The sequence below is a fragment of the Colobus angolensis genome, unplaced genomic scaffold (assembly GCF_000951035.1).
Source record: "Colobus angolensis palliatus isolate OR3802 unplaced genomic scaffold, Cang.pa_1.0 Scaffold169, whole genome shotgun sequence".
In the NCBI taxonomy this organism is placed as follows: domain Eukaryota; kingdom Metazoa; phylum Chordata; class Mammalia; order Primates; family Cercopithecidae; genus Colobus; species Colobus angolensis.
Genome location: NW_012114810.1, coordinates 1065668 through 1084165, shown reverse-complemented (window position 1 = coordinate 1084165; position 18498 = coordinate 1065668). Strand labels below are relative to the sequence as shown.

General features: G+C 38.4%; 1 protein-coding gene across 5 annotated transcripts in view; it reads left to right on the top strand.

Annotated features, from left to right (window-relative positions):
- The window catches only part of ARNT (aryl hydrocarbon receptor nuclear translocator), a 62995-nt gene that overhangs the window by 30551 nt on the left and 13946 nt on the right, over window positions 1-18498 (top strand). For 2 of the 5 annotated variants that reach the window (XM_011937800.1, XM_011937799.1), the window contains exons 5-13: window positions 1058-1102; window positions 3979-4192; window positions 7471-7684; window positions 9307-9409; window positions 11544-11609; window positions 12020-12105; window positions 13964-14040; window positions 14726-14860; window positions 17639-17713. In XM_011937800.1, coding sequence (XP_011793190.1) covers window positions 1058-1102; window positions 3979-4192; window positions 7471-7684; window positions 9307-9409; window positions 11544-11609; window positions 12020-12105; window positions 13964-14040; window positions 14726-14860; window positions 17639-17713 — 1015 coding nt within the window. The remainder of the gene's footprint in view (window positions 1-1057; window positions 1103-3978; window positions 4193-7470; window positions 7685-9306; window positions 9410-11543; window positions 11610-12019; window positions 12106-13963; window positions 14041-14725; window positions 14861-17638; window positions 17714-18498) is intronic. The other 3 variants (XM_011937801.1, XM_011937803.1, XM_011937802.1) reach the window with 2 other exon arrangements.

Sequence of the window (18498 nt, the reverse complement as noted above, 5' to 3'; positions counted from 1 at the left end):
GAGTAGCTGGGACTACAGGCACCCGCCACCTCGCCCGGCTAGTTTTTTTGTATTTTTTAGTAGAGACAGGGTTTCACCATGTAGGCCAGGCTGCTCTCGATCTCCTGACCTCGTGATCCACCCGTCTCGGCCTCCCAAAGTGCTGGGATTACAGGCTTGAGCCACCACGCCTGGCCTTATAAATGTATTTAAAATGGAATTGACACATTCCTGATACATTGGCCTGCCAACACCTTGCTATTTCTTCAGTTGCCACCTATCATTACAGTATCTCAGTTTTCTGGAAAAATTTAGTGATGGTTCTTTGTATCCTTCTCCAGTGGAGGGGGAATTGTTACTTTTGATCCATTCCTGTGTGGCTATACTGCAGAGAAATGGCAAAGGGACTGAATCAAAGTTAAGAATTATTTTAGGAACAAATCAATAATAGAGGACATGCCAGAAACCTAGTGCTTAGAGTTGTTTATATAATTTCTCCAGTGAAATCTGGTTGGTTATTTTGTCATTATGTGTCACATGCATGTGTTGTTTGTGTTTGAGAGACAGATTATATTTGTGATCACTTGTTTGATTTACTCTGTCTTTAATTTTGTCATTATAGAGTAGCACATGTGGATATCATTTTCTTTCCAGATTGGGAGCAGTGTATGAAAATGGTATTCCTGAATTCCTTTTGTTTGTTCTTGTTTAGACTCTGTATATCTTTGGTTTCTACAGAGATCGATTGGCAAAATGCTTTCTGTGTTTAGATCATGTTAATTTACAATATATATTGGCTTTGCTTTTATGTTGACCTTTATCTTGTAAGTTACTTTTTCTTTATCCTAACAGATGACTTTGTAGAGTTACAGGCAAGGTTCCTGCCTATAATTCCATTTTCCTCCTCTCTTCTCTGCATCTGTTTAGTTCTATATACTTTTCTCTCTTCTTTCTCCTTTTCTTTTTTTATCCTCCCTCCATTTCCTTTCCCTTCCTCCTTCCTTTTTTCCCTTTCTCCTTCCCCCCTTCCTTCCTTTTTAATTTTAATTTTAGCTTAGTTCATTAATTCTATTTTTAGGTCGGATGATGAGCAGAGCTCTGCGGATAAAGAGAGACTTGCCAGGTAGGAGAACAGTGTCTTTTAGCATGATGGAGCAGATGATGCTGCTTTTTCTATCCTTTTTCTTACTCTATCTTTTCTTCCCCTTTCTCTTTGTATTTTTCCTTATCTGTGGCAAGAGAGGACAAGATTTTTTAGAAGTTTGAGTGTAGCAGGAACTTTGGCTTCCCCCATCAGAAAGTGGGTGAGTTGAGGGAACTTTGCTTAGGGATTTAAGACATTGCTATTAAGTTTTTTTCTTTTTTCTTTATGTCAGTACTAAGTTTCACAGGACAAAAAGCTCTTAGAAGTAATGCGGCTGTGCCAGTTGGTGCTTTAACAGGGAAATACTCTTTTTATCAGAAAACCACAAATATATCTGTATTTGTGATTAGCTCCCAGTATTTAGGCCTCAGCATTTACTCCACACCTCTAGGAAACTCACACCTATTTTCCTATGAAGACTCACAGCCTAGATTATTCTCACAACAGAACTAGTATTGCTTTGGTGATATAATCCTTTCTTGTGGTAGTTTTCTAGAAAAGTTTGTTTCCTTGATGTGGCTATTTAAAAGACCAGGTTTCTGTACTTACGTGTCAGAAATCTGTCAGATACTAGGAAGTTGAGTGCTTTATGTTTGAGAGTAGAATTTTATGTCTTAGGCAAAGTGTAACTAAATATGGGCCTATGTGATGAGACCCTTTTTGCCATTTAGAAAGGAGAGTCTGGAATTCTCTTTGGAGACTGTTGTTTGTAATGCAGAAATACTGCAGAAGAAATATGCACAGACTTTTCTGTTTTCTAGTATCCATGATTTGGGGGTGACTTAGGAAATAGATCATTGATGCTGATACCTATTTTTACTATTTTCCCCCTTTTTTCTACTATTTCCTCTTTAATCTGGGCCACAAACTCATTTTGCTGCCAGTTTAACTCGAGCTTGTTACTAACCCTTTCACTATTCAGAAAATGGATTTGGCATGATGTGGAGAAAACATTGTCTTGGGAAGATAGCAGCCTGGGGCAAGTCACTTAAATGTACTTGACCTCCCTTTGCTCTTCTCAGAAAAAAGAGATTTATGTTAGATTTTAAATTTTCTTTTCTTTTTTTTTTTTTGACAAATAATTTTTGTTCAAGTAGAATTCTTAGGTGGTAACAGAAATAAATAAAAGAGATAAAGCAAGCCGGGCACAGTGGCTCATGCTTGTAACCCTAGCACTTTGGGAGGCTGAGGTTGGCAGATCACGAGGTCAAGAGATTGAGACCATCCTGGCCAACTTGGGGAGACTCCATCTCTACTAAAAATAAAAAATAAAAAAATAGCTGGGCGTGGTGGCGTGCACCTTTAGTTGCAGCTACTTTGGAGGCTGCGATAGGAGAATTGCTTGAACTCAGGAGGTGGAGGTTGCAGTGAGCCAAGATCCCACCACTGTACTTCAACCTGGGTGACAGAGTGAGACTCCATCTCAAAAAAAAAAGAAAATATTTCAAGCAAATATTTGAGTAGAAGCAGAAATGCAGCATGTTGCTTGGTTATCTCCTTGAGGCATCCCGATGGAGGACACTGAGAAACTTAATGGGCTTTAAAAAATTCCTGTTGGAAAACTACTGGATTATTCCTGTTAACAGTGATATCTTTCTGTCTTAATTTTGAGGAAGTCAGTGTTGGAGCTGTGGTCTGTTTACCTGGGTGAGATTCAAATTGTCTCTTGCCAGACCTTTAATCATCCTCCTGTCCACTCCACTCCTGCTCTCTAGTTAACTTCATCCCAGATGGGGGACCCATATAGGACTTTTAGTAGATGGTGTATCTTAAGTCATGTAAGAAGTTGAGTGCACTGGCAGCACACCCAGATAAAGAAGGTAGGACTTTGTGCATTAATGGGCCAAATAAAACTTCAAAATCTTCAAATTCTGCCTTTTAATGTTGCAAATAAGAGAGAGACTACCATATTTTATAGACCAAGGAAATCTATACCATCAATTCTTATATCAGCTCTGGAGCTACATACTTGAGTTGACAAAAATTGATCCTTTTATTATCTGGCCTTTAAATAGTTGAATTAACATGGGAGTTAACCAAGCTGAGGTTATATGTTCCAATGGAACTTAAGTGAGTAAAATCAGCATTTAGAAATATTGTCATTTCTTTCTTTCTTTCTTTTTTCTTTTTTTTTTTTTTTTTTGAGACAGAGTCTCGCTCTGTCGCCCAGTCTGGAGTGCGGTGGCCGGATCTCAGCTCACTGCAAGCTCTGCCTCCCGGGTTTACGCCATTCTCCTGCCTCAGCCTCCTGAGTTCTTTTTTCTTTTTGAGATGGAGTCTTGCTCTGTCACCCAGCCTAGAGTGCAGTGGTGCAATCTTGGCTCACTGCAACCTCCACCTCCTGGATTCAAGTGATTCTCCTGTCTCAGCCTCCTAAGTACCTGGGATTACAGGGGCATGCCAGTGTGCCCTGCTAATTTTTGTATTTTCAGTAGAGACAGGGTTTCACCACGTTGGCCAGGCTGGTCTCGAACTCCTGGCCTCAAGTAATCCACCTTCCTCAGTCTCCCAAAATGCTGAGATTACAGGCGTGAGCCACCATGCCTCGCCTGTCATTTCTTAAAACAGCTTTTTTTCTTGAGGGAGTGGTAATTTGCAAATGATATGAAGTTTCCAGGAAATAGGGGGAAGGGAATTGTATTATCTGCTTGTTCTCTGTCTGCCTTATTAGTTCTGTTTCATGCTTGCTTTGCATGAGAAGGTTGGCAAACCTTATTTTAACTGCTGAGACTTAAGCATCACTAAATCTGAATACCACATTCTTCAGCAGCACATTTGGTGTCCATATCACTCTCCCTGCTACCAAATGACCAGATGTGACCACCTGGATGGGGCTTCTCTCTCTTTCCATGCAGGGAAAATCACAGTGAAATTGAACGGCGGCGACGGAACAAGATGACAGCCTACATCACAGAACTGTCAGATATGGTACCCACCTGTAGTGCCCTGGCTCGAAAACCAGACAAGTTAACCATCTTACGCATGGCAGTTTCTCACATGAAGTCCTTGCGGGGAACTGGCAACACATCCACTGATGGCTCCTATAAGCCGTCTTTCCTCACTGATCAGGTCTCTGGGACTTAATATTCTGAGAAAGTCTAGAATCTGGGTGAATCTCTTGAAAGTTTTTGTTTTTTGGACAAGAATTCAGCTTTTTAGGAAAAAGACAATGGGAAAATGAATTTCAGTTCTTGGTTATAACATTAATTAGCATTGGGACAATGAGAAGTAGAGAAGAGTTGTGAAAACCATTTAACAAACTAATAAGTATTAATATTTGAGAACTTGACTCATGAATATAGCATATAGGATGGAAGAAGAACAGTGGAATCACAGAGGGAATGACTATGTCCATGGAACCAGTTTTCTTGCTTGCCTTTAAGGTTATGGAAGATGGAAGAAATCTATTTCTTATCCCTGAAGCAGCTTCTAGTTTTAGTAATTGAATGAATCTGTCCCTCCTTTGGTGATACAATAACTGAGAGTCTAATTGTTGCTTGGGATGTGCTGTGTTACATTTGATGCACTATGAAAAACAGAGAGAAGGCATAAACATTTTCTGCCTTTTAGAAGCTTCATCTGAATATAATAAGTATGTGAGTGGCAGGATACAACAGAAAATGACAGGGAAATGCATAAAGAGAGGAATTGTATTTTTTAATTAGTAATTTTATGTGGGACTAGATAGACATATACCAAAAGGATGGCTAAAGTGAATAGAATGGCTAGACTTGAGTGAGGATGGTTAGGGAAGACTTCTGAGGGTAAGGAAGCCATGTTCTGTTTTGGTTATTAAAATAACGTGATCATTACAGAAAAGTTTGGAAAATGTAGGAGGTATAAGAAAGAAAAAAATTTACTTCAGTATCAATCAAGTATGCCCTTAATGCCACCAATTTAATCAAATAATTAGAAAGGAGGAGAGAATATAGTTTGAGAAAATGGAATAAGAATTTTTCCAAATAGGATGGTCTACTTAAAAGTACATGCTTTATAGTTACATACATTGAAATAGTTAATATGGGCCGGGCGCGGTGGCTCAAGCCTGTAATCCCAGCACTTTGGGAGGCCGAGACGGGCAGATCACGAGGTCAGGAGATCGAGACCATCCTGATTAACATGATGAAACCCTGTCTCTACTAAAAAATACAAAAAGCTAGCAGGGCGAGGTGGTGGGTGCCTGTAGTCCCAGCTACTCGAGAGGCTGAGGCAGGAGAATGGCGTAAACCCGGAGGCGGAGCTTGCAGTGAGCTGAGATCCGGCCACTACACTCCAGCCCGGGCGACAGAACGAGACTCTGTCTCAAAAAAAAAAAAAAAAAAAAAAAAAAAAAGTTAATATGCTTTAAGAGTACATGTGCAAGTATTCAACAAACTCCAGTTACGCATCTTTTGTGGGCAAACCAGGTGTGTTGTGCTGTGAGAAATAGAAAGAATGGTAAGAGAAATGGTTTTCTGGTGGAAACAGACATGTAAATAAATAAATTAAACATAGAACTAGTTCTATAATGGAAGTGCAGTAATGAATCCTGTAGAAATGCAGATATGGAAAATGAGTTGGGGAGTAGTGTTGTGGATTTTGGGAATCACTTAAGCAAAAACTTAGAAGTGTGGAATAATTGGGTTGTGCAAAGAAAGTCAAGTATTTTAGCATGTTTTTGGGAGGTAATAGGAAGGCAGGCTGGGATCTAATGATGGAATGTTTAGGTGTTAAAGAATTTAGATTTTAATTTTTATGCAGTGGGGAGACATCAAAAATGTATTAGCAGATCTGGTAGCATTTTAAGGATGGATTGAAAGCAGGGCAACTATTTAATTAGTTTTGGCAAAAGATGACTAGGACAGTGACAAAGCATTGGAAAGTAGAATTGATAAAACTGAGTTATCACTGGAATGTGAGAGAATAGTTAGATTTTGAGGCTTCTAGCTTGGGAGGGTGCTGTTAAGAAAGAATATTGGAAGAGCATGGCAGGTTGTTTTTTTAAGAGAGAAATAATGATTCAGGTTTTGGAATATTGATGTTGAGTTGCTAGTAGAATATTTATAAATGTTTTGCAGATACTTGAAATTCAAGTCTGCTGAAAGCTCAGGAAAAAAAAATTAGTCAGGTCTAGGGATATAGACTTGGGTATTATTTCGTAGTGGGGAAGAGTGAATATGATTTCCCAGGAAGAAAGTATGGTATTAATAAAGAGAACTTAAGATGAACTTTGGAAATGTCTACATTTAAGACTTGAACAAAGGAAAGGAAGTCTGAAACAGAAGAGGAAGCAAAAATTGGAGTACAGCCTCATAGAAGGCGGTAGGAAAAAAATAAAATGTAAAGGATAAGATGGACAAGATTGTCAGATTCTGCAGAGAGGTTGAATAAAGTGATGAAGACCCAGGAGAAGGGGCTTGAATTGGTATTTAGGAGGACATTAATAACCTCCTTAGAAATATATGTATGCTGTTCCTGGCAGAACAAAAACCAAACAGGAAAACAGTAGTTTAGAGTGCAGATTGACGTGGGATTGAGAAATAATTGAAAGGTAAGAGGATAAAGCCAGTGAATATAACATTATTCTTAGTATAAGCTTGCTGCTTAAAAAGAGAGATGAGATGGGTCAAAGTGAGGGAAGATTTATATAGAATTGAGAAAACCTGATCATCTTTATAGGCCTCAGGGGAAAGAGAGAAAGTTGGAATATTTGTCAAGCAAGATCCTAAAAGAGACCAGACAGTCTGGAATTAAGAAGTCAATTATTGTTCATAGTAAGCCTTTTTTTTGAGACAGGGTCTCTTGGTCTGTCGCTCAGGCTGGAGTATGGTGGTGTGATCTCAGCTCACTGCAACCTCTGCTTCCCAGGCTCAAGTGATCCTCCCACCTCAGCCTCCCGAGTAGCTGGGACTACAGTCGTGTGCCACCACACCTGGCTAGTTTTTTTGTTTTGTTTTGTTTTGTTTTGTTTTGTTTGTTTGTAAAGACGGAGTTTCGCCCTGTTGTCCTGGTTGGTCTTGAACTCCTGGACTCAAGTGACCTTCCCACTTTGACCTCCCAAAGTGCTGGGATTACAGGCATGAGCCACTGTGCCTAGCCCAAGCCTTTTTATTCTTCTTGAATCCTGAGATAGAGAGGAAGAGGTGGATAGTGACAAAGAAAGTGAAGAAATATGTATTAGAAAAAACTTTCTTATTTTTGAAGGTAACTACATTTAGGGTGGAAACCTGTGACTGTGGATCAGGTGTCAGCCAGCAGTTGCTTATGGAGAGATGCGTATGTCCTGAAGTGTCTTACTTCTTCCTGTGAATAGAAATACTTGTTTTTTCAGAGTTCAATATTAACTTCTATTTCTTTTTCTTGGGCAGGAACTGAAACATTTGATCTTGGAGGCAGCAGATGGCTTTCTGTTTATTGTCTCATGTGAGACAGGCAGGGTGGTGTATGTCTCTGACTCCGTGACTCCTGTTTTGAACCAGCCACAGTCTGAATGGTTTGGCAGCACACTCTATGATCAGGTGCACCCAGATGATGTGGATAAACTTCGTGAGCAGCTTTCCACTTCGGAAAATGCCCTGACAGGTGAGAGTTATGTGTATGGGAAATGAATGAGAAGTCCTTTCTTCTTTTTTTCCCGAGGCTTAAGAGATGTTTTAGCCGTTAAATTGGTTTGTTGACTCTGGCAAGACTTCAAGAATTTTCTCCTTTAATAAATATAAAGGAGTTCTTTTTATCCATATGAGATTATCTACTTTGTGGCTCATCCTTAGAAAATATTTCATTAATGATAATATTTTACATTTATCTTAATATTAGTGTAAATAGAACAGTAAAAGCCAAACCTACAGTGCTTTTTTTTTTTTTTTTCCATTCTAAGGGAATTACCCATGCTTTTATCTCATTTGTATGGATAATTATCTGGTATTTTTTCTACCTCCTGGTGCTTGGCTTTGTGCTAGGTTCAATGATAACAGCTTTTTATTCTATAGATATGGTTATTGGTCGGTGTATAAGGTGTTTTATGTTGTTTTTATCTGTACTGTTGTTCTTTTTTTCTCCCCTATTTTATTATGTTCAGTCTTTTGGCCAGAGTTTGGCTAGAGGAAACAAGTCATATCTATTGTTGAGCAACTCTAGAAAAAAATTTAAAGTGGAAGCAGATAAAAACTGGTAGTTAAAATGCAAGAAATTTCAACATACTCATATTAGTGTTGTTGATCTTTAGTTTTCCTCCTTCCCCCCATCCCCCAAAAAAAGAAACAGGGTCTCACTCTCTTGCCTAGGCTGGAGTGCAGTGGCGCATCATAGCTTACTGTAATCTTGAACTCTTCTGGGCTGAAGTGATCTGCCTTCTTACAGCTTCTTGAGTAGCTAGGAGTAGTTCATGTCACCACACTTGGCCAATTTTTAAATTTTTTGTAGAGACAGGTTCTGTCTGTTGCCCAGACTGGTCTTAAACTCCTGGTCTTCAGCATTCCTCCCACCTTGGCTTCTCAAAGTGCTGGGATTACCGGCATGAGCCACCACACTTGACCAGTTTTCCCCTCCTTTATGTTTTTATGATTTCATTTTTCTAGTTCTTCCTTTTCCCCAAAAGTTGTTCTTTGTTTCTATATAATAAAGAAGACAAACAGATCTATATGTTTCTATAACATATAAAATTACTTGGTTTTTTTCTTTGTAAAATTTTTTATTTATTTATTTTTTTTTTGAGACAAGGTCTTGCTTTATTGCTGAGGCTGGAGTACAGTGACTCTTCACAGGCACAGTCATAGCACACTACAGTCTCAAACTCCTGCCCTCAAGCAGTCCTCCTGCCTCAGCCTCCTGATTAGCTGAGACTACAGAAAATTACTTGTTTTTCAACCAATGACATTTACTCTGTATGTATGTCTGTATGTGTATACAAATAATCAGGCATGAGAATATAGCCTTGCCTCTTGTTTTCTAATACTACTTTCCACTCCTGCTTTTCCTTGCACAATGTTATTTTCAGCTTTGCCTTTGAACTTAAGAGTGAGATTCACTGATGATAATTGAAGTATTTTAGACTTGAAAAAAAATTCATCTCCTGCTTGGTCAGTTCTAAGCAAGGAGATTAAGGCCATGAATAGGATGCTTACTTATCTTTGCCTTCAGTATCTCTCCCCCTCTTCCCCACACACAAAAATGCACTCCAGACTGCTCTTCACATCCTCCTTCAGGGCGTATCCTGGATCTAAAGACTGGAACAGTGAAAAAGGAAGGTCAGCAGTCTTCCATGAGAATGTGTATGGGCTCAAGGAGATCATTTATTTGCCGAATGAGGTGAGTGTCAAGCTGAGGATTGTAATTTGGTATAGGAAGGATCAAGAGCTGAGAGTTTTATTTCTGTCGGAGTTAAGTTGGATTAGCTCCAGTGGATTAAATTTAACTCTCCCTACCCAGATGGGTTGTAACACAGAATAAAGTATTTGGTAAGGGAACTAATGTTTCTGAACTTGCCAGACACTATGATAGGTGCTTTCTGTCATCTAAGTTCATCCTCACAATTGCCCTGTAGTGTAAGATTGATGGTTACCATTTTGCAGATGGAAAAACATATATAAAGAAATGAACTTGGCTGGGTGCGGTGGCTGAAGCCTCTAATCCCAGCACTTTAGTAGGCTGGGGAGGGTGGATCACCTAAGGTCAGGAGTTTGAGACCAGCCTGGCCAACATGGTGAAACCCCATCCCTACTAAAAAAAAAATACAAAATTTGACGGGTATGGTGGTGTGCACCTGTAATCCCAGCCACTCGAAGGCTGAGGCAGGACAATTGCTTGAACCCAGGAGGCAGAGGTTGCAGTGAGCCGAGATTGTGCCATTTGCACTCCAGCCTAGGCAAAAAGAGTGAAACTCTGTCTCAAAAAAAAAAAAAAAGAGAAAAAGAAATGAATTTCCCACTATTACATAGTGTTTGATACAGGATTTTGTTTTAATTCATAGTTGTCTGACTACAAAACCTGTACTTTTTCCCCATTACAACACAAGGCAATACCTATTTACTCAGACCATTTCTTCTTTTTGTTTTTGGTTAGAAATTTGAGACTTCCTATGTCTTTCAGTTAGTGTTTAGTGTTTATAAATTATATACTGTATATTTTAGGATTCTGTAGAAAAGATGGTGGTCCTTTCTAAACAGGTACAAAAGACATCTTGGGGTCACAAAGTTCAGGTTATATAATGGAAATTGACTACATTGTACTAAAAGGATGGTTGCTAGAAATTATGGGTAGGATATTAAAGGTTTGCTTGGAGAGGCACAAAATTGAACATCATGTGGTTTAGTGATTTATTTTTATTTATTTATTTTTTTGAGACAGAGTCTTGCTCTTTTGCCCAGGTTGGAGTGCAGTGGCATGATCTTGGCTCACTACAACCTCTACCTCCTAAGTTCAAGCGATTCTCATGCCTCAGTTTCCTGAGTAGCTGGATTGCAGGTGCATGCCACCACAGCTGGCTAATTTTTGTATTTTTAGTAGAAACAGGGTTTCACCATGTTGGCCAGGCTGGCCTCAAACTCTTGACCTCAAGTGATTCGCCTGTCTCGGCCTCCCAAAGTGCTGAGATTACAGGCCTGAACCATTGTGCCCAGCTTGTAACTTAGAGTAGCTTCTAGACTCAGACTGCTGGATTTTGTTTTAATTCATATTCTGTGGATTTGAATTCTAGCTTTGATGCTATCTTCTGAAACCTTGGATGATTACATGACTACATTGTACTTTAATTTAATCATCTCACAATGGCGATAATGTTAATACTGACTTTATAAAGTTGTTATGAAGATTAGATGAATTAATATATGTAAAGATATTTAGAACAGAGCATGACATGTATTAACCCTATGTAAGTTTTATTTTTGTTTTATAGAATGGGGAGAGGGAAAGTAGCATTGGCAGGAGTATCCCAATATGTGGACATGGCTAATGCAAAGACATAGGCAAAAGCAAGATAATAATGAACTGTAGCAATTACATTAAGTTGTGGTTAATGTAGAGCAGGAGTAAGCAAACCACAGCCCTTTATTTGTAAATCAAGTTTTATTGGAACATAGCCATGCCCATATTTTTACATATTATCTATGGCTACTTTCATGCTATATTGCTAGAGTTGACTAGTTGCAACAGACTTTCTGGCCCATGAAGCTGAAAATATTTACTATCTGGTACTTTACAGAAAAAGCTTGCCAACTCTTGATGTTGAGAATATTTGCATTTGAAGAATATATGGAACATTTTGACTTCAAATTCTAAAAGTTCTAGAAATACTAAACCTGACTTACCTTTATCCTTCATTATTAGAAGCATTACCAATTTTCTATGTCTAATTGTATCCAGAGCCTGTTATTCTGCTATTACTGTGGAAAGTTCTTTGATAGTGCAGCCTGATTGCTTTTAATCTCTTTGTTCTTTGAAACAGGTGTGGCAGTAGCTCTGTGGACCCAGTTTCTGTGAATAGGCTGAGCTTTGTGAGGAACAGATGCAGGTGAGATCCTAAGTGGTGAAAACCAAAGGGATGGCCAAATACCTGTAGAGATCATCACATTTTTACCTTATCTTACTGTAGTCGTTCCTTCAGCAGCCCTCACTTTCATCCCTTACCTCCCAGTTACTTTTTTTTCTGGCAATATTTTCCTAAACTTCTAAAACTTCTCTTGAAAATCCTGTTTAGGGAAGTTGCTATGCTATTTTACCTGCTTTCCTCCTACTGCATACCTTTTGGTTACTTTACTTTGGCAAGGGTAAAAATGTGGTGGTCATTTTTGGGTGGGAAAGCTGATTATCCTGTTTTGTAAACTCCTAAGAGCCTAAACTTAAAGGTACTAAGCCAGCATTGCCCTTTGAGTTTTACTGGGTAGATTTTTTTTTTTTTTCTAATTCCTGTAACTCTTCTAGGAATGGACTTGGCTCTGTAAAGGATGGGGAACCTCACTTCGTGGTGGTCCACTGCACAGGCTACATCAAGGCCTGGCCCCCAGCAGGTAAGAAAGTGAAACAGTAAATATTCCCCCTTAGTACCATTGGTTCCTCACAGAGTCCATGAAAGCTAGTATTTATTATATACCTGGTATATGAAATGTACTTTTGTATAAGATGAAAGAAAATAGGAAAGTAAAATGCACAATCTTTCCCTTCCATTATTGAGCTTTTATTCCAGTTGAGGAGATAGATAGTTCAGGCTGGAAAATGATTCAGTATTGGCTATGTCACAGAATGTGGTTTTTAAATGCACAAATTTATACTGAACATATGTGTTCTAAGCATTTCTTGCAAAGAAGCACAGACATTGAATGCAGTTAATTTGAGAAAGCTTTCTAAACTAGGAGCAAGACTTTGAGGGAAAAGGGGGAAATGCCTTTATTGTAATAACTTATCGAGGATATTCTCTGCAAAGGCTTTAAATCAAGCTTTGAGCAGATTGGCTTTACTAGAACTTGAGGTCAAACAAGGAATGTGAGAAAGGTGATTGGGTTGCAGGGATCAACGTTTTAAGTTGGCTTGTCAGAGTTTCCAAATCTTAGCAGCTTTATTACTTCCCTGCTGCATGGATATTATTGGAAAGTAGGGGTTTGGGGGAGACAGAAACTAAGAGAAAAGAGAAGCAAGGTGATATATTTCAGAAAGAGGTTAAACTTTGGACGTGGAAAAACCTGAATGTGATTCCTGTCATTGTTATTTATTAGTGGCATTGCCTAGGGTAAGTTGTTTGACCTTTATAAAACTCAGTTTTCTCATCTGTAATTTGGAGTTAGTACATCCTGTATAGGGGTTTTGTGAGGATTAGATTTAATTTAAGGAAAGCATCCAGCCCAGTGCCTGGCATATGGCAGGTACCCAATAAAAGTAGTTAATGTAATTTTAAAAAATTTCATTGAAGTAGTAATGACATTTGAATTACTTTGTCTATATACTATATAATCCATACATTTAAAGTATGTTATCTGTCATACCTCTGTGTAGCATCAAGGAATACTATTTTTCTGGATAAAAAGAATATAACTATGCAAACCATAGGGGAGAAATGCAGTCTTCTTCCCTTTCTCTGTAAAACATTGGTTTCTCTCTTTTCCAAGGGACATGAATAACTATTGTTGGTTGGTATAACTTCATTTTGGGTTGCTTGTTAACTTTAAAAGTCACAGATTAGGCAAAGCATAAATTTTCTGCCTATAACATGGTCATAGAATGGATGTCTTCATATATGCCTTATTTGGCCAGCATAGTTTTTTAGACTACTCTGGGTAGGACTTGTATTTCCAGTTTACTATAATTAACGTGGGTAAAATGTAGGAATTAATATATATGTAAATACTTAAAACAATGACTGGCATATATGGTAAATTTTATATAGTTGTTTATTTTTATTCTTATTTATCATTCTCTATTGCTTTATGCTTAGCCTCTTCATAACTGGATGTATTTTGTTTTGTTTTGCTTTTTGTTTTTTTTGTTTTTTTGAGAGGGAGTCTCACTCTGTCTCTCACCCAGACTGGAGTGCAGTGGTGCGATCTCGGTTCTCTGCAGCCTCTACCTCCTGGATTCAAGTGATTCTCTCACCTCAGCCTCCCAAGTAGCTGAGATTACAGGCGCACACCACCACACCTGGCTAATTTTTGTATTTTTAGTAGAGATGGGGTTTCACCGTGTTGGTCAGGCTGGTCTCAAGCCCCTGTCCTCAAGTGATCTGCCCACCTCAGCTTCCCAAATTGTTGGGATTACAGGCGTGAGCCACGGTGCCTGGCCCATAAATAGGTCTATTTTGAATCTTGACTTGTCTGAGTTTTGAAGGCATTTGAGTTGGAGGTCCCTATTAAACCTTTTAACCTCACCTTTCTGAAGGTGTTTCCCTCCCAGATGATGACCCAGAGGCTGGCCAGGGAAGCAAGTTTTGTCTAGTGGCCATTGGCAGATTGCAGGCAAGTATGAATTTTCCACATGTATATCCCCTTTCAATTAGAAAAAATCTTCAGGACTCATTCCTGTTAATTTTCTTTTACTTTCTGAATACAAATGAAGAATTCCACAAAGCTGTAAAAATTTGAAGGAATATGGCATTTATAGTGACCTTTGCTATTCTTGGACTTAAGTAGAAGTTGAAAAGCATGAGAGGAGGGAGATCTTTTTCCCCTTGTCTTAATTTTAGCTGTACTATGCTTAATTTTCCATTTCCAGTTAATTTCCTTTGCCCCTATACAAAAGAAGAAAGATCCTTTTCATTTTATCATTACCTGACTAACATTAGAAAAGTGAAATTATTTTGATTTTTTTTCATAAGTATAGATAAGTTTCTTGGTTACTTGTACCATATCAACCTGAGTAATGAGCTCAGCTTAGCTAGATGAAAGTATGTGGATTTTGGGTTGAATAAACTTTATTCTTACTTTACTAACTTGGTAAAGTGTAAATATTTGGTAGTAGAGCTAGACCTTATGCCTTGTCTGATTGTGATTGTCATTTTTTTTCCTTTTTGGATAAAATGTGAAAGTTTAGAAAGTCCTAAAACTGGGAATCTTACGTGTATGCAAAAGACCATGAGGAGATAGGAAATACATCTGTAAAGACTGGTGTCATTTTACCTCATTTTTATCTCTTCACTCTCAGGTAACTAGTTCTCCCAACTGTACAGACATGAGTAATGTTTGTCAACCAACAGAGTTCATCTCCCGACACAATATTGAGGGGATCTTCACTTTTGTGGATCACCGCTGTGTGGCTACTGTTGGCTACCAGCCGCAGGTGAGGAGCTGGAGCTATTATATCACTAATACTTAGGCCTCCATTTTCCTTTGGCTGTGTTGAGATTATGTAATCGTGTAGTTCCTAAGATAGCCAAAACATATCAACCTCAGCTGAGAAAAAGAGATCATCATATTCTGTTAGTACCTAACATTATTTTCGGCTTCCTATTAGGACTGTCATCTCATGTAGAGAAATATGGCTTGTCAAACCAGGTGGGAGCAGCACGTACAAATATGTATTTATTTTTCGTTATTCATATTAATACAGGTAATGATTCAAAGGTACTCATATTAATTAGTTACACCAGTATAGCAACATTTAGATAATTCATGTAATTACCTAAATGAATAATGACCCATAAAACATGCAGATTTAGCACCAGTTATTATAATTTACTCGTGCAACAGACCAGTTAGCCATCTCTGAATTGACTCATCATATAAACTTTTAAAAATGTTGTGGGAAGGAAGGACTTCTCGCTGTGGCTATGTGAAAGAGGTTGGTGAAAAAGAGATCTTGAAAACAAAGAACAAAGAGAATTTACACTACCTGATTCAACACTAACTATAAAGCTATTACCAAGACAGTGTGGTGTTGGTGTAAGGATAGATACATAAATCAATAGATCAGAGTAAGGTCTATTCTTACACTTGTCAACTAATTTTCAGCAAAGGTGCCAAGATAATTCAATGGATAAAATAAATATTTTAACAAATGGAACAATTGGATATCTGTATGCAAAAAAAAAAAAAAAAACCACACCCGGAAATAAAAACACATAGATCTTACCTTATACAATTTACAAAAATCAACTCGAAGGCCTAAATGTGTAAGAGCTAAAGTTACAAATAAACTCCTAGGAGAAAATCTCTGTGATTTTGAGTTAAGCAAAAGATTTCTTACATGACATTAAAAGCGTGATTCACAGAAGAAAAAAAATGATAAATTGGATTTAATTGTAATTAAAGTTTGCCCTCTTTAAAGGATATTATTAAGAAAATGAAAAAAACCAGACATAAATGGAGAGAAAATAGTTACAAATCATATATCTGAAAGAGGATTTATACCAGGAATATATAAATAACTCATTAAGACAAACAGCTGGTAAAAAAGGGCACAAGACTTGACATTTGACCAAAGAATAAATACGCATTTATGCACATGAAAAGATGCTCAACATCTTTTTACCCTTAGGAAAGTGCAAAATAAAATCACAATGAGATACCCACTAGAATGGCTATAATCAAAAAGTATTGTTGAAAATGTGTAGAAGCTGGAAGGAACCCTCATACATTGCTGATAGACTTGTAAAATGGTATAGCTACTTTGCAAAAGCATTTTGGCAGTTTCCTACAAAGTTAAACATACTCTTATCCTATAACCTAGCAATTTCATTCCTAAGTATCTACCTAAGAGAAATGAAAACATGTTCACACATAGATTTGTACATAGTTGTACACAGTTCATATCTGTATTATTCATAATAGCCAAAAAATGGAAACTATTTAAACGTCCATTAACATTTTGTAAATGAATACACAACTGTGTTGTATCCATGTTATAGAATACTACTGAGCATAAAAAGGAATAAACTACTGATAATGCAACCATGTAGATGAACTTCAAAAATACCATGCCCAGTGAAAGAAGCTAGACCCAAAAGACCACATACTGTGTTGTTTTATTTATGTGAAATTTGTAGAAATAGCAGAACTAGAGAGGCAGAAAGCAGATTTGTGGTTGGCTGGGGAGGGGAGTGGGAACAGAGATTGACTGCAGATGGTCCAAGGGAACTTTTTGGGGCAGTGAACGTGTTCTAAAACTGGATGTGGTAATCATTGCACAATTGTATAAATTTAGTAGAAATCATCAAATCATACACTTAGAATGGCTGAATTATGAATATAAATTATACCTAAAATTTATAATCTCATTAAAATAATATAATATTCTGAAAAAGAAAAATGTTTTAGAAACCAGCTCCTTAACAGATTCTGTCTTCTTTTAGTATATTTCATCTTTTTTTTTTTTTTTTTTTTTTTTTTGAGACGGAGTCTCGCTCTGTGGCCCAGGCTGGAGTGCAGTGGCCAGATCTTGGCTCACTGCAAGCTCCGCCTCCCAGGTTTACGCCATTCTCCTGCCTCAGCCTCCCAACCAGCTGGGAACTACAGGCGCCCGCCACCTCGCCCGGCTAGTTTTTTTGCATTTTTTAGTAGAGACGGGGTTTCACCGTGTTAGCCAGGATGGTCTCGATCTCCTGACCTCCATGATCCTCCAGTCTCGGCCTCCCAAAGTGCTGGGATTACAGGCTTGAGCCACCGCGCCCGGCCTATTTATTGTCTTATTTTTCCCTCCGCACTTAACTATAATCTTAGGATCAAAACAGAAGAAATAAAATCCAGGTCCACAGCTGATGGACCAGGCCAGTTAGATGACCATAAAAGTATATATCTTGGCTGGGTATGGTGGCTCACACCTGTAATCCCAGCACTTTGGGAGGCCGAGGCAGGTGGATCACTTGAGGTCAGGAGTTAGACCAGCCTGACCAACATGGTGAAACCCTGTCTCTACTAAAAAAAAATACAAAATTAGCCAGGTGTGATAGCACATGCCTGTAATCCCAGCTACTTGGGAGGCTGAGGCAGGAGAATTGCTTGAACCCATGAGGTGGAGGTTGCAGGGAGCCAAGATCGCGCCATTGTACTCCAGCCTGGGCAACAAGAGCAAAACTCCATCTTAAAAAAAAAGTATATATCATACTCTTCTTTCTTCTAGGAACTCTTAGGAAAGAATATTGTGGAATTCTGTCATCCTGAAGACCAGCAGCTTCTAAGAGACAGCTTCCAACAGGTAACTTTTTTCCTGGTTTCGTTCTGAATAAATATTTATCATATTCACTCCATAAATATTGACTACTGATTAACTGAACACTGTGGCAGGCACTACAGTTTTATGTTCTTTAGTACTTAATCTGCATTTTTAAGAAATAGAAAAGGACTAATACTTTGAAATTATGGATAATCCCCAAGGTATTTCTGTTTGGCTTTGGCTATTTACTGTCTTGTATTCAATTAACTGTATCCAAGGAGCTGTCTTTAAGGTATTTAAACTATTGGGCCAAGCATGGTGGCTCATGCACCCAATCTCTGTAGGTGCTGTGAAAATAGATGTTCTCATCTGGGCGCCGTGGCTCACACCTATAATCCCAGCGCTCTGGGAGGCTGAGGCAGGTGGATCACTTGAGGCCAGGAGTTCAAGACCAGCCCGGCCAACACAGTGAAACCCCATCTCTACTAAAAATACAAAAAATTAGCCCCGTATGGTGGTGCATGCCTGTAATCCCAGGTACTCGGGAGGCTGAGGCACAAGAATCACTTGAACCAGGGAGGCAGAAGTTGCAGTGAGCTGAGATCATACCACTGTACTCCAGCCTGGATGACAGAGCTAGACTCTGTCTCAAAAAAAAAAAAAAAAAAGGATATACTTCACTAAGCTTGTAGTAGAAAAATTCATTTACTTTGTATTAGACAATTAGACAAGTTAATTAACCTCTTTAAGTCTCAGTAGTGTCCTCACTGATACAATGAATATATTAATAGTACCTAAATTCAGATGGTTGTTGGCAAGATTAAATA